Source organism: Propithecus coquereli, unplaced genomic scaffold (assembly GCF_000956105.1).
Source record: "Propithecus coquereli isolate 6110/MARCELLA unplaced genomic scaffold, Pcoq_1.0 Scaffold251, whole genome shotgun sequence".
NCBI lineage: Eukaryota > Metazoa > Chordata > Mammalia > Primates > Indriidae > Propithecus > Propithecus coquereli.
Window position 1 is genome coordinate 673,889 of NW_012148075.1, and position 17,031 is coordinate 690,919.

Here is a 17,031-nt window from a genome sequence, read left to right on the forward strand (position 1 = left end):
TTTTAAAAATATTTTTAAATATTTACAATAAAAACCACAAGTCAAATTTAATCAAAAATGGCTGCTCAAAATGTGGTGAATCCATGAACATGGCTCAGAAAAGATGCCTGGCCCTGCCCCCAGATGTGCCTGGGTGTGCAGATGGCAGGAAGATCCACCTCTAAGGACAGACACAGGCATTCCATTCTAGCAAGAAACACTTTTCTAAATACCAATCTGGTAAACCAACAAATTTTTCTAATCCTCCCTCAACCCTTTGGGGGTGGGGGAGAAACCTTGCTACTCTAATATTGTTTTTCTAAGGGTCAAATGTTATTGTATTAACAGAATATTTTTACATGCCTCCTAATGGGGACAGGAGTAGCCAGAGGCAGATTTCTTTACCCCACAGCAACTCTGTCATTAGAATAAATTGGTCTCAAACTCAGCTGTTGACACTCTCGAGATTGTGTTCCCAGTCTAAGAGCAAGGATAAAGGATAAAGAAAAGTTAGGCACAAGTGGAGACTGACTCGCGAGTTAAAACTCAACCTTTCAGGGTCTCAGATGTTCCATCAATAAAGCAATCATATCTGTCAGCCTTTTCTCTAGAGTTAAAGAAAAATCTACAAGTATCCCAAACTTTCCTGCGGTATTCCCAGGGGAATCTGGTCAACAGAAGCAAAACAACAGACGTACGAAAGGGCTACCTGCGTGCTTATGCATGCAACGTGTTGCTAGATGCAATATTATCCAACCCACGTATATTTTTCTGCAAAAATGTTTTGTTTTAAATGTCAAGCGTTAGATCACACAACTCTGCCACTTAAAAGCCTCAAGTGGCTTCTCACTGCAATTGGAATAAAATCTAAACTGCCTGGCTCTCCTCTGCGGCCCAAGAGCCGAGGCCTGCCCAGCCCCATTTCGTTCTCTCTCCGCAGTGCTGACTGTACTCAGGTCATGCTGGTATTTTTTTCCGTTCCTCAAATGAGCCAAGTTTGTTACAGTCTTGGAGGCTTTGTGGGTGCTGTTCCTTCCTCCAGGCCTTCTACGTGGGGTGAGAGGAGGTCTGTGTACATCCAGGGGCAGCTAAGCATCACTTACTGAGAAAGGCCTTCTGGGCCCCCGCTGACAAAGCAGCGCCCCACAGGCACTCCCTGTCACATCACTCTGCTCACGTCTTCACAGGACTTGGTGCTCTCTGCATTCGGTTCCCTCATTTACTTGTCTAACTGTTACCTTCCTCTCTTCCCCGGAATGTCAGGTCCTTGGGGACAGGGACAAGATTGCCCTTGCTCACAGCTGCATCCCCCACTCTAGAACACGGTTTAGCAAAGAGTGTGTGCTCAATGTGGATGTGCTAAATGAGTGAATGACGGCTAAGATAGAGTGAATTTGAAGAAGAGTGAACTTCATAGCCTCCTAAAAATTAATAAAAAATGGCCAAAAGAGAGACAAGAAATAGAACGGTGGTTGCCAGGGGCTGGAGAGCCGATGGGAGGGAATGGGGAATTGTTATTTAATAGGTATAGAGCTTTGGCTTTGCGAGATAAGAAGAGTTTTAGAGAATGGGTGCACAACAATGTGATATACTTAACACTACTGAGATGTACACATAAACGTGGTGAAGATGGCAAATTTTATGTTATGCATATTTGATCATGATTTTTTTAATAATAGCAAAAAGGCACCCATATAGCAGCCCTTGATGTCGTTAAAAAAAAGGTAAGAACTCACAACACTAAACCCAAAGGCTAAACGGTGAGTTGACCCCACAACTTCAGAAAAATGTCCATAAGGCACAATAAGGCAGAGGGAGATGGACTAAGAAATCAACCCAGGATTCAAGACACCAGAATCTGCCATAGAGAGGTGGTTAGATACTTCTTACCTGTCCCGCTGACCGAATCCCACCTCGGGGAGCCGGCACTGGATTCCGATCTTAAATACTGGGCAAGTGTCCCATAAATATAGGAGTACTATTTCAAAATTTTTAATTTTATTACTTAAGTAGTAAACATCCTTTAGAGCAGTTGGGGAATCTTAAAAAACACTAGGGAAAAAATGAGATCTGCTTGCCTAGGCAATCAGGACAGGACAGTGTTTTCTCTATTACTCCCATACCTCAACTGCCCCTCTCCCCTCTCCATTCCCACTGTCATCTAAAGATGGTGACCCATGACCCAATGGGGCAGGAAGTAGCATCTGGCCCAACTGTATCCTGGGATAGACAAAGACCAGGGCAAGATGAGTAAGGTGGCAATGCATGCTGGGAAATGTAGTTTTCTGCATTTCTGAGTAGACTGGATTCACAGAATCAAAGAACTAGTGCAAAGCCTCTCTCAGACCAGTCCAGCTGCTCTAAAAAATGATCACAACTTTAGAAGTCTGGATAAACCATCCCCATTTATTTGGGGATGAATGAGAAAAATTCTAATGTGGAATAAATAAAAAGGACTGTACATAGTTTGGGAAAAGAAACATTGTTCTCAAGAAGGCTTAGAGGAAGAGTATGTCTCTGAAATTTCTAATGTAAGGTGTCAGAGAAAACACCAGGAAAGGTGTATCCTCAGCACAATACAGGATGAAGCGGCCTCTGTGAAGCAAGAACAGAAAAAGTCGGAAGAAGAAAACAGGCTGTGGTGAACAGGAAGCTGAACACATCAAGCAATTATGAGGAAACTAAGTCAGCATTAGTAGACTCAAAATTCACACTGAGAATAGGAAAAAGTAGAATCAACAATGTAGAAAGTCAAATAAGCAGTGTGTTGAGAAAAGGAAGTTCTACCAACAGGCAGTTGCAAAGGACACAGAGGACAAACATGAGATAAAAAATAATACAGAAGACGCAGAACAAAGATCGAAGAGACAGCAGATCCGTGATCCTGAAGGAGGGAGACCAGGTCAATGTGGCAGAAACAACAAGCAATGACAGAAATAAAGAAACGCGTCCTGAGCCAAACAGTGACCTGCCAGCACAGCTGAAAGGACCCGCCACACTCCACAAAGCCAATGGGAGGAAACTCACATCAGGACGCAGCTTGGCAATATTTTCTTAGGCTTTTTATTACTGAAATTTCAAGCACGTACAAAAGTAGACAGACAGAATAGTATAATGAACCCCTCACTCATGAAGTTTAGCAACATTTTTGAATAGCAAAAATCAAGAGCAAAATTTTCCAGTCATGCAGGCAGAAAAATGAGACCTGCCTTAAAGGAAAAAAATATCAGTCTTGAGTTTTGCTACAACGCTAAATGCCAGAAGACAAAGAGATGAACAGAACAAGGCAGGTACAAGTCTACAGATTTGGAGTGAAGTGGGGAGCTGGGAGATAACATTCATTCCCAGCCAAATTGTGTTTCCTCTGGTAAAAATGGCCGACAGTTATTGAGCTCTTGCTAGGAGCCAAGGACTAGTGTCCATGGTTCACGTGTATTAACTCACCTAATGCTCATGGTGACCCATGAGGTAGGCACCACTACTCTGCCCACTTGACAGATGAAGAAACAGAGGCACAGAGAACTATTTAACAGTAAGTGGTAGAATCAAGATTCAAACCCAGGCAGCCTGGCTCGAGAGGCCATAATCTCATCCTCTGCGCTAGATGCCCTCAGCAGCACTGCAGAGACTCAGAAAATACATTACGTTCTTAGGGGAAAAATTACTTGAAAACATTTAACAATACACAAAGAAAACAAGCTGAATTAAGAACTCAAGAAATGGGGAAGGCATGTACCAAAAGACTGGTGGTGAGCCATGAGCCTAGTTAAACACACAGCTGAGCAGGGCCAGGCCTAGGCTCAGCTACTGAAGACACTTGCCTCAGCCACAAAGTATAAAGGAAGCACCAAGAAGCTCAGTAATCAAGATTAATGGTATTCTGGTTTTAAGAGATGGGAGTCTTGCTATGCTGCCCAGACTGGAGTGCAATGGCTAGGCACAGGTGTGATCTTACTGCACTATAGCCATGAACTCCTGGACTCAAGTGATCCTCCAGCTTCCTGAGTAGTTGGGACTACAGGCATGTACCACCACACCCAGCTAAGATAAATGGTATTTTAACACAATATTTTTAATGAAAATTAATGGCAAAAAAAGAGTAAGTCTTGGTGGACTCAGTCTCACTTGCTTCACCCTAATTTCCATCCTATGATCTTACCTACTATGGACTGAATGTTTGTGTCCCCTCCAAATTCATGTGTTACAGTCCTAACTCTCAATGTGACTAGACTTGGAGATAGGGCCTTTACAGAAGTAATTAAGATTAAATGAGATCAAAAGGGTAGAGTCCTGATCCAATTGGATTAATGTCCTTAAAAGAAGAAGAAGAGAGAGCAGAGCCTGCTTGCTCTCCACACACACACACCAAGGAAAGGCCATGTGTGGACATAGCAAGAAGGTGGCCATCAGCAGGCCAGGAGAAGAGTGCTCACCAGACACCTGTATCTGGAATTGACTGGAACTCTGATCTTAGACTTCCATCCTCCAGAACGGTGAGAAATAAATTTCTATTGTTTAAGCTACCCGGTCTACAGTTTTTTTGTAATAGCAGCCCAAGCTAAGACACTGTCTTTATATAATATTTTGATATTTTGTTTATCATGGATTGTTTTCACATTAATTTTGGTTAAAATGTATTGCATTAAAGGATCATTTATCTTCATTATGGAGATTTTTGACATCCCCTTCCATTTTGCACTCAAGGCTAGTGCCTCCCTTATCTCCTCTAGTCCCAGCCCTAGAACCGGCTGTGAATAAGTTTTCTAAACATGGTTACATAACAGAGTATCAAAGTCATAATTATTCTAAAAGAAAATTAGTCATTACCATACATTATGTAAGTACTATATTAATATTAAACTATTAATAATAACCCACATATTATAATACAAAAATTAGGAAGCAGATTGGAAAAGCAGAGGAAGTTAAAGTATGACCAGTCTTCATCATTAAAGGAATGAGTCAAAAAGTGGTGTGTCATCCTTGATTTTAATGATTACAAAAATATAGATCAGAAAATACCTATGAAGTTGGGCACAATGGCAAGCACCTGTAGTCCCAGCCACTCAGAGGCTGAGATGGGAGGATCTCCTGACCCCAGGAGTTTGGGGCTGTAGTGTACTATGATCGCATCTGTGAATAGCCACTGCACTCCAGCCTGGGCAACACAGCAAGATTAAGACCTCGTCTTTTTAAAAAAAAACAAAAACAAAAAAACCAAAGGAATGCTTATGAAAAACTTAATATAAGCACTAATAGAATTAATATATGTATCATATATTCCCCCAAAAGACTAAAGAAGAGTAAAGGAAATACAACCTGTGTAGCAAAATAGAGCGAAAACAAGAAAAACAGTTTGGAAACATAAAAACAAAAAGCATAAAGGAGACTAACAGAAAAACAACAGTTTTGAAGGGAAAGGTTTGACTATTAAATCTTAATTTATCCTTGGCCTTAGTTTGAGCCTTGCATGGGCTGTTGAGAACTACCAGTTTTTTGCTTTTTTTTTTTTTTTTTTTGAGACAGAGTCTCACTGTGTTGCCCGGGCTAGAGTGCCATGGCATCAGCCTAGCTCACAGCAACCTCAAACTCCTGGGCTCAAGCGATCCTCCTGCCTCAGCCTCCTGAGTAGCTGGGACTACAGGCATGCACCATCATGCCCAGCTAATTTTTTTTTTCTATATATTTTTAGTTGTTCAATTAATTTCTTTCTAATTTTAGTAGAGACAGGGTCTCGCTCTTGCTCAGGCTGGTCTCGAACTCCTGAGCTCAAACAATCCGCCCGCCTTGGCCTCCCAGGGTGCTAGGATTACAGGCGTGAGCCACCGTGCCTGGCCAAGAACTACCAGCTTCTGTCCAGAGGCCAGTGACAGGTGATGGCCCCTGGAAGGCCCCTTCCTCTTTCTGTAACAGTGAATTCATGTATTCCAGGTACAGTAAACCTAAAAGGGTTTTCCAAAATAGAATAAGATTAAAATTTACAGGCTTAAAGAAAACATAAGACATATTTCCAGTGGAAAGCCAAGATGTTAGTATCTAACTGATTTCTTTAGGGAAAAGTTGGAACTCAAAAACTTTGTTTAGGCAGCTGTAAAAAAAATCCATTCATCTGAAATATTCTGCAATGCTAGTTTTCTCTTCTCCTGATTCCTATTTACTGAAAGAATTATCACATTTCTATCTTGGCTTTTAATCACAAAACAAAGAAAGGTGACTATAAGTGGGGCAAATTGTCACCAAAAGCAATAGGTGTCACGAAAGAAGGTATAACAGAGAAAGCAAAGGAAGTCTCTGAGTGGTGGAACAGAGATAAAAATGGGCATCTAATGAGGTCTCCGGAAAGAAAGTAAAGCACAACAGGAAGAGGATGGCAAACAGCCAGAAAAGCCAGAGTCCTTACCGTGGTCTCATTTATTTGGCCCTTCTGCCAAACCCCAGAATGGGAGGACCAAAGCAACTGGCTTATTAATTGACACTCACCCCAAATTTTACAAAGAATGAAAAGCGATAAGAAGGATGAGTTGAGGAAAGCATACTAAACGCTGCTCTGGTTCTCTTCCTTTCAATTACATGTCTCTGCATCTTTTGTCCTCATTTACATCCAGGTGCACCTGTGTCATCTACTGTGCTCCATCAACGCCCTACCATTGCTTGCTCTGGCAGCTCTGACTCCAGGGTCCTTTCCCAAGCATGTCTTGCACCAATCATGCTGTGAACACCCAGCTCTCACCTAGCACTAGAATGGGCTTGTCTGGTTACAGGTGTCTGCTCAGAATTTGGACCATGTTCCCTGGATCAAGACTTGCAAGTAAATAACTAGCCAACCGGAAGCACAGATGACAGAGTACCCTATGCTCCCAAATTCCTTTAAAGGTCCAGCTTCTCTCCCACACTGGTAACCTGCCTAAAGCCCAGGCTCCCAAGCAGCACAAACTTTTCCAGTTCTAAACATGGTTCCCCCTGCCTTCTCCTCATAGCACTGGAGGCACAGCTCTAGGCTGGGGAAGACAGATGCCCAGTCCCCTGTCAATCCATCATTTGCCTCCATCAAGCTGTTAAAGAAGATCTAGCAGTCCCCAGGAATAGTAAGAGAGCTGCATAATTTGAGCCTTGACCAAAAAGCCAAATTACTTTATTCATTTAAGTTACAAACATCTCCATCAACAGAAGTTAAGTGAAGCATTTCAGACCAGTATATCTTAGTAAGAACATCAGAGATGGGTAGGAGCCAAAATACGTAGGTGGGAGGCAGACGAAAACTAAAGTATCTTCAGATCTCAGTCCAGTCATTCAGTGCGTTTGAAAGGATAGGAGCAAGAGAGAGCAACATTTGTAGACAAAGGCTCCAAAGCCAACATATTTCCTGGGAGACACAATGAAACGCTACAGAAGAGTCGACAAATCATTTTTGATTCAGGAGAGGGACAGAAGAAAAAACAGTGCAAGGATCAGAAGACAAAGAGACGTTAAGCAAGAACAAACCTGTGTGGATATTTAGTACACCACAGGTAACGCGAGCCTTCCTGCCCACCGAACATTGAAATAAAACCCTGGCAGAGTTTCACTTTAATGAGGTTTTGATTTCCATCAACCCAGCCTGGTACTTCTTAGACATACCCATTATACTTTTATCAGTGTGTGTCTGGCAGCCGCTACAGCTACTATCAACCTTGAGAGCCCTGAGAGTCTAAACAAACATATTTTGTGGCAGCACTCCTGGAGCCAACATATTCTCTTATCCCACTAGCCTGAGAGTCTGCAATTCTATTTTAACTGCAGCCAACTAAAATGTTTTGCATACAAGAAGTATTTCAAGTTTTTCTCTAATGTGTGGCATAGATTTAAGACACATGTAGATTGTCTTAAAACTTAAGGGCGGTATTACATGGAATATAACTTTTAGAAGGGTTAAGAAGATGAGGAAAACAAACGAGTCATTGTGATGCCTCATGCTCCCTCTGTTCTCTAACTTTCACCCAAGTTTCTTGATGAAAACGGCCAAAAAAGAAGAGAAGACAGGCAAATTGGGGGATGGGGACAGGGAAGACATGAGGGAGGTAGCACCTTATGTGGCATGACTTCAGGGACACTGCTGGTCTCCCCTCCACCCAGTTTCCATTTCAACCTGTTGTCACATCTGAAATGCCACCAGTTTAACTTTGTCCCTTTAGGCCCTTAGAAATGCCAGAGACCCAGTGAAAATCAGGAAAAAAAATTTAGAAATTTTCTCAAAAACCCTGAAGAAAGTTTTTTGGGAGGAATGAATCTCAGGAATAAGAAAATGGTTCAAGCTTGTATTTACTAGTGAAAGAGTCGTAGAATGAGCCCATTAGGTTGCAGAGGCTACAAGTTACAACACAGGGCAAGAGACCACAGAAACCTTGAAAAGTCTCCAGTCTAAGTCTGAATTTGTGCCCAAGCCCCCATGAGGGTCACAGAGACTCCTTCCAGACCAGAAAATGTCAGAGTCCCATTGAGGTTTCTGCATTCAAGTTTCCTTTTCCAAGCTGAGAAGGAAGAGGAGAGGTAGAAAAGCAGGTTTGGGTGCCTTAGCTCTGTGCCTGAATAGTGCAAATCCCCTCCAAGACTGGGGTCCTCTACCTGAATTTTTTTCTTTTGTTATGAAGGACATCAGTGATATAATTGGCAACATTTAGTAAGGTCTGTAGATAAGAAAACAGGATTATACTCATGTTAATTTAGTGATTTTGATCATTGTGCTGCCTATATAGGAGAGTGTCCATTTTTTAAGGAAATGCCTACTGAAGCTTTTAAGAGTGGAAGGACATCAGGCTGGCAACTTACTCTCTTCAGTAAGAGAAAATTGTGTTAGAAAATTGCGTATACAGAGAGAGGAAAGATGATGAAGCAAACATGATAAAATGTTACCATTTGGGGAATTTGGAGAGGGATATATGAGAATTTTTCATACTATTCTTGCAACTTTTCTGACTTCTGAAATTATTTTTGAAAAAATAAAATAAATATATACCGGACCTGAGAGAATTACGATCCTAGCAAGACACTGTCCCCAGCCCCAGTTTTCGGGACCCAGAGCCCACTGGGTGGTCTGGTCGGGATTGAACAAGCAACGCCAAGCAGGGGGAGGCATCAGCCACCATGGAAAGAGCTGATTTCTCCCCTCTACTCTGCCCTTAGCTGGGTGGCCTTGGGCAAGTCGCTCAATGGCTCTGAGCCTTAGCATGTCATCTGAAGGATGGGTATAACACCATCTACTCGGTAAAAATTCCAGAAAACATGCAGCAAAGGCCAAGCTCAGTAAGTGATGGTAGGTATTACCGAAAGAAAACCAATTTACAGTCTACTCTCAAAAACAACCTGTCCCTTTAATCGTCAGTGAAATGGAGGGCAAAGGGCACCAGAGGAAAGGAAATATAGACTGTCACTCAGCCTGCTTTACTTTCCATCACCTAAGTTGCCTCATTTCCTCATCAATTAAGTGACCTCTGGGCAACAAAGCACCATCAGGTTTCTGTTGTTTTGTTAATTATAATGCTTTATAATTATACATGACATGACTAACCTCAAGCTATTTTCACCTTTATCACTGAATATAATCTTCACTAATATCTTTATATCTGCTTATTGATTAAATCCTCCAAAAGGATCGAGGCATCTCAAGAGAGTATATTATTATCTTTGGCTTCTAGATGAAGAACTAGAAATGCTCTGGTATGTATTCCAAAGAAATTCTCACACAGGTCCGTGAGTGGACAGGCACGAGGTTGCTCGCTGCAGCGGGGCGGGTGGGGCGGAGGGCTGGAGGCAGCGTGCGCATGTGTCATCAGAGAGCAGCCGGTAAAAACGTGGTAGGTGAACACCATAATGGACCAGATGCTGCACAGCAGTGGATCTTAAAAACAGAACGCTGAGTGCAAAAGTCACAAATGGAATGAGATATATAGCACAATCTCAGTAAATCTGAAAGGAGTTCCATACGATTTATGCAAACATGTTAAATTGTTCATAGAATGTTATATTTCTAATTTGCAAAACAAAAATATATGCAAACTGTGGAAGAGATGAATGGAGAGACATTGGGATCTTAGGACAGATGGATGGATGGTAGAGAAACAGATGACTTAAAGGAGAAAGACAATGGGACACACACACACACAGACTGGGCAGGACTCGTTCCAGACACAGACAAGCCCACTGGGGTCTTACCTGAGGCCCCTGGCTTGTGGCTGGGCTGGCTGGCCTGGTGCACACTCTGTTGTAACAAGCTGAGGCACTCCCCGAGGCAGCTGAGGGTAGCAGCAGAGGTCGCTTTCAGGAGCAGCAGATCCTGGTCCAAGGCAGTGAGGGGGCCAGAACCTGGCAGGGACTCGATGGCATGCACAAGGTTCTTCTGCTGCCCTTCCACCTGGCTCATCATCTGCAACACGGGGAAGACAGAAAGGAGGTGAGAGTCGGAAGTCCTCCTTTAATCAGGCTGGGGAGCCATACCTGAACGACCAATTGGGTAGAGCTAGGTGAGGGTCAGCTCAGAGAACACTCAGTGCACTCACGTCCCTTCATGAGATACACAGTCCTGGGTGAAATCTGTCTAGGTGAATCTGTCCAAAGGCTCTCTGATCAAAAGAGAATTTTAGAACTTCAGAGATGAAAGGGATCAGCAGGGCCATTTGGGTGTATCATTTTACAGATCTTCTCAAGCTAAGTCAATAATAAATACATTAAAGGCAATTCTGGCAACCCCTATAAAGTTCTTTTACTGTAGAAGGTTATTGAGATGGTACCATGGTTTTCCCTAGAGCAAGGTTAATTCCTAGCTTTTCCTCCAGCTCCAACCATTAACTCTTTGGCAGTCCTATTCAAAGTTCAAGAAATTGAAGCGAACTCTGGGGCTGGTATTTGAACAAGATCATAGTGAAACCAATGCCGAACCCCGAACACCACGCCCCATTCCCTGAAAAAATCACTAAACCTTCTTGACCTTCTTCACACCATGTGACATGTCAGGAAGAAGAGATAAACCAGGAATTCCAGACCCAGCCCTGCTCCGTGGCTCACTATGATGAATAACCATATCCTGCGGCCTGGCTTCAATTCTTAAGCTTATCACAGGACAAACAGGGGTCTACAAATCAAGGAGAAAGGAACTCAAGAGCCAGGAAAGAACTTTAATGGTTATCTTGAGAAGTTCATCTCCCACATGCGTATAACATCTCATTAAACAAGATGACGTATATAAAGTGCTTAGCACCACATCTAGTAAACAATTCATTGTTCTGAGAAGTGGAGGAGCGTGAGCAACTGCCCAGGGTCACGGTGCTGGTGGCATCGGAGGCAGAACAAGCTCCTGTTCTCTGGGCCACCGTTTTTTTTAAGCTTCTCCACAGAAGCTGTCCTTAATTTGAAGCAACATCTCCTGCTTTGTCACTGTCATCCATGGGGGATCCTCGTTACGACCATGACGTCACCAGCTGGGAAGAAGCAGTAATTCTGTAAGGACCACTGGATTTGGACATAAAACTCATTCCATGCTCAGCCTTTTTTCTTTAAATTTCCTTTTGAAAACACATACCTGCTATTTCCTCTCATTTGGTATAGTTGTCTGCTTTTAAAAAAATAAAAAGTTCATCCTTTGCAATCCCACTTACCAAAACAGGTACCGTTACTTCAAAATATTTTTTTAAAAAAGATTAATGCTAATAAACATGTTGCACAGACATGATTTGGACTGTTCTCACCTTAATGTGTACACCCATAATTTGGCCATGCAAATTGTTTTTTGCAGATTACAGAAGTAATACTTAGCCATCTGGCTCCTAAAACAGCATCTGGAACATAACAGGAGCTCAGTAAGTATTCATTTCTCCTTCAAGTTTTTGCTTAAAAGTCACCTTCTTGAGAAACCTTCCCAAACCACCTAATTTAAAATTGCATCTCCAGCCCAACCCCTGGCACTCCTATCGTCCTTACCAACTCCATTATCCTCCGTAGCACTCACTTTCCAACCTAACTTGTAATTTACTTATTATTATATTCATTTTTGCTGGTGTGTAAGCAGGGACCACTATTTGTGTTGTTCACTGATGTATCCCAAGTACAATAAGTACCTCTTGAATGAATGAATCCAAATCTCACTCTGCTCACTCAAGTGCAACAGAATCCATTTATGACACAAAGTCTACAGAAATCATATACTTGATGAGCGTAATATGGCTGAGGATTTAGTAAAGGATAATACCTCTGTTATCAGTTTAGGTTTGCCAAGAAATACTGCCAACTGGTTAAATTCAACTCTAAATGAGATGAAATGTCTATGTATTCACTGACAGTCACTATATGTATAACTGCTAACAGGGAAAAGCAGATTTTGAGCTATTTGTAGTAGTCAGCATTTCTGTAAATTCCTGTCATAAAACCTTGTCTTAGAAAAACGTGTTGAAAAAAAAGAAGGAACTATAATGATGAAACATTTAACGCATGTGTTTTTGACTATGAATGATGCCTTAAGGGAAAAGGTGAGTAAAATCAGGCCATTAACTACATGGAATATACCCAATTTTAATCAACAAAAAGAACTGTATTCCAATTATATAACATAGGGTAAATACTTGTTAATTTGCAAACATAGATGTAAATCTTAGGTTGTAAAAACACAAAACTTGCTTAGAGGATATTCTACTCTATGACCACAGAGACACATGCTCAGAGATGGAATCCACACATAAGCTCTCTGAAAGTACTCAACAGTATTTATCGAGAGCTAGTCACCAATGCCAAAGGCAATGACAACCTTTTAGAGGGGGCATTTGGAAATGGCAGTGGGGTGGGTTTGGTGGTTACAATGATTGAGAGACAACTATGGCACTGAATGCATGGGGGCCAGGGGTGCTAAATGTCTCAAGTTGGGCACACTGTCCACACAACGAAGAACTTCGCTGTTTAAAATGCTAACGGTGCCCCCTGAGTCACCCTTTGTTATTGAAAAACAGGAATTGATAGTAAGAGAATATACTTTGCTTTGTGTGAGACGAATTGTTTAAGATTAGAGATTAGAGAAAAATGTGCTCTCTCTGATTCTAACTGATGCTATTTGCTTCTGTGACCATGCTTGCTTTTAGTTGTTTGTTAAATGTAGTTCATCAGAAACAGGAATAAGAGCAGGAGTGACTTCACGACAGGCTGAACTTCCTGGAGTAGGCCTAAGTTTCGGTTTTCCCGAAACGACGCCGCCCTTTCCCCAAAATGACGCTGACCACAATTGGCGCCGGCGCGAAAATCCCAAGGCTTGGAGCCACTGTCAAAGGAACCAATGAACTAAGGAGGGGAGGGGGGGAAGGTGTGCCCAGCATGTCGTGTGAAACCTGTGTGTCGTGTGTAAAACAGAAAAAGGTATAAAAGCTTAACCTCTACCCGAAGGCGGGGTCCTAGCCCTTAGAAGAGGCCACTGCATTGGTGCTCTGGGACTTGGACCCTCGCTCGAGCTAGCCAATAAACTCCTTTGCCATTTGCAGCCTCGGTGACTCTGCCTCTCTGTTCCTGGGGCCGAGGGGAACCGGCTCTAACATTATCAATAACCCTTGAGTTACCCTGGTTATCAATGACCAGGCACCTCTGGGTTTTCAACATCTTTCTTGGTAAACTGAACACTAAAAATAAAACAAGCCTAGCACAGTGATTGGCGCACAGTGTACACCTCCTAAAGATTCATTTTCTTCCCTTTCTCCATGAGATGGAAACAGAACTCTAGTCTTGAATGACACAATCGATGCCAAGCTTCACATTATATTAGCTTCAACAGATTCCAAAAGAAATTGAGTGAATCCTGAAAGAAATGTAGGATTCTTAGCCTCAGAGCTGTATATCACAGTTATTACTGCTCTAACATTTGCTAAGACTGGAAGGCACGGCTGAAGACTCTCCATCAGAGTTTGGAAGAACAAGTTTTAGCTATTTCTATATCTCTCTAATTTTAATTAAGGACACACAAGGGAAGATGAATATGATACTGAAAGGCTGTATGCACCAAAAATACCAACAACAAATTCTTAAAGAGGCTCCTTCTCCCTTTCAAGGTGCCTACAGGCATATCAACAAGAGCAAAGCACAACCATCAACAAGCAGACTCACCTACAGCAACCAGCCTTTAAAAAAAATGTTGAACCACTTACTTTAACTACATAAGTTTCAAATCAGAGCCCTAAACACTTCTTCCAAGGCACATCAACACTAATCATCTGTGGTGTTTAAAAAGAAACCCCCAAAAAGCCAAGATTTCATTTCTTTCTGGCATTTGCCTTCTTCCACAATCGGACAGCACCATGTCGTAACACCGGTGCAAAAATGGGCTCCCAAATTAAATTTCAGAGATACATCTCCAGAAAATGTCAATTCTGAGGTTGTGAAACGTAGATCAAGTTGAACTGACAGACAAGCAAACTTCCCAGAATGGGGAAAGAATTCTATGGCCTGTTTCCCAGAGCACAAACAACGGCATATGCATTACAAAATCATGGCATAGGAGTTAATGTTAATAGGATCAGTGGCTGCAGAAAGAGAAAGAAGATCAAAGAAGCTGAAACCAAGATGCAAAGATCAAAAGCCAATGATATCCAGCTCAACACGTTTAGATGTGGCTAAAGGGAGGACTGCAGGAGGCAGCAAGAGGGCAAGGGCCTCATTTACCTTGACTGCTTCCAGCTTTTTGGAGCTGCAAGATGTTGTGCAGGTTTCAGAGCCACCTAAAAAGTCCAGTATCGACAGTCCAGGTGTCAACAAATACAAGTTCAGTCATTTCTCCATTACTAACCAAAAGCTCAGCATAAAGCACCTCTTGAACACAGATTTCTAATCCTAAAGTAACAAAGGATACTTGCCTTGGTTGGCAGAACCTCTCCGTAGGTTCCCTGGTGCCTTCAGTAACTCAATCTGTCTTGCTTGCAAATAGACCAAACAATTTGATGCCAAATACGAGATGACCTTGGTTTGGCCTTTCTCCTCAGTCTGGTGGCATTCCTGAGCCCCTGCTAAATCCCCCCATGGGTCATGGGATTGGTCGCTGGTTAACTTTTCCCTTGGCCAAGTCCTTACCTAGGCTTAAAAGCCTGCTTCGAGGATCTTTAGACCAAAACCACACACACATACACACACACACACCCTTACTGTCTCCATTAACATGACTTTACTATTCTACTACCCTCATGAGCATTACTTTAATATTCCAGGAGACTCTGCCACAGAAATGGTTTGATGGTTCATTACAGGAACTTCCCAAAATATCCATCAACTCTTTCATAAAAACTATCAACAGTTTGCCCACTAAAATTTTTTAAATGCCTTGCCTCAAAGTCTCTGCCTTGCTGTTTCCACCAATCCTGAACTGTTGTAATCTTGGGCCTTACCTAATCCGAATCAAGTCCCCACATTGGAAAGCAAACTTCCAATTCTCGAATTCTGACCTTGCCTTCCCCCTTGAAAGACACAGCCAACACCCTATGTAGGTAGTGTTCTTCCTTACAGTGGCAAACAATAAAGTCAACTTTGTCTTATTAATAGACTGTATTGTTGGTATTTGGAGAGCTGGCATCTGCAATGCCTTTCTCCAAACTTCTGAGTGTTGGGGAACAGTTAAGTCCTGGCTTCTCATCTGAACAATTTTTTCTTCTCCCAATGAGCTGCTGACTTTCCCTACTTGACATTCTACCTTCTCCATATACTTTCCAGGCTATGTCTGTTGTTCCACCTCCTGGCACAACATACACCTGGAATGATAATCTACCAAGAGTTCCCTTTAGGCAGGGTCCTAGGCCCCCCAGGACACCACTTTCTGCATCCCCAAACACAATCCTGTGTAGGCCAGTCCTAAACATCTTATCGCTCAAGCCTGATTAGGTGAGTGGAGAGAGAAACCCCCATCTGGTATACAGATCTTCCAAATCCACATTTCTCAGTGCGGTTAAGAAAGTGACAGCAGCAATAAGGGACAAGACGAACAGAAGGAAATGGGCTCCATCTCCAATGGGAAGAGGCTGCTGGCTCAACAGATGAGATTACAAACAAAGAAGAATAACGTAAAAAGACTCAGGAAGAGAATGGACAAACCCATAGAAGGAATAGAATATTCTATACTATAAACCAAACAAGAAAAGGTAGGAAGAATGAGGAAAGATACCCACAAAACTGGCCATTAGGTCTTGAGGGGGCTTACTGCAGGAGTCAGCAAACTTCTGAGAAGTGCCAGATAATAAATATGTTAGGTTTTGTGACCATATGGTCTCTGTGGCGACCACTCAACTCTGCCGCTGTAGCCTGAAAGCGACCAGAGACTGCGTAAGTAATGGGCATGGCTGTGTTCCAGCAAAACTAACGTTTGAATCATCTCAGTTCTGGTGTCAGATAATTGTCTTTTCTCACTCAAGTGCGATTGTCCTGGTTCTTGATATGACTGATGATTTTCAATTATCCTGGACATTTGACCATTATATTAGGAGACTCTGGGTCCCAACTGATTTTTTTCTTTTTTAGGCAGGCAGTCGCATGTTCAGGTTTAGGACACAGGTCCTAGCCTGCTTTTAAGAACTGTGGTTCCAACGACAATCTACTTGCAGGTTAGATTGTGGTACTATTTTGATCTGCTTAGTTTATCTCCTGCATCTGGGGCCTCCACTGGTCCCTGCCAGAACTGCCTGAGGGAACACAAAGAGCTTCCCCAGACCCCTGACTGGCCTCTCAGCGTGGGAAGGGAGTCTCCAGCCTCCCAGGACGGGCACTTACTTTGTGGCAGGATCCCCCTTGCAGATGCCCCCAGCTGTACCTTGCCCCCAACTCTGGGCTGTGGAGGGGAGTCTCAGGCCTGAAGTCATTTTTTATGTCTTGGCGCATAAAAGTCTGCTTTCCTTTCAAAGGTGCATGAATGCAAACATCTTATTTCCTCTTCCAAGTTGAAGACTGCTTCATAAACAGATCTAATTGGCCAGTTGGAAGGTTGCATTAATCTTTTTGGTAATAGAATCTATTCTCCCTTTCAAACAATTAACAGGAGAGAAGCGTGCATCATTTTTAGACACTTACCTACTT

The 17,031-nt window shown here is 42.5% G+C and overlaps 1 protein-coding gene across 2 annotated transcripts in view; it reads right to left on the reverse strand.

Moving 5' to 3' along the window:
- OSBPL10 (oxysterol binding protein-like 10) overlaps window positions 1–17,031 on the reverse strand; it is a 284,632-nt gene that overhangs the window by 57,084 nt on the left and 210,517 nt on the right. For both annotated transcript variants that reach the window (XM_012646883.1, XM_012646882.1), the window contains one exon: window positions 10,168–10,378. In XM_012646883.1, coding sequence (XP_012502337.1) covers window positions 10,168–10,378 — 211 coding nt within the window. The remainder of the gene's footprint in view (window positions 1–10,167; window positions 10,379–17,031) is intronic.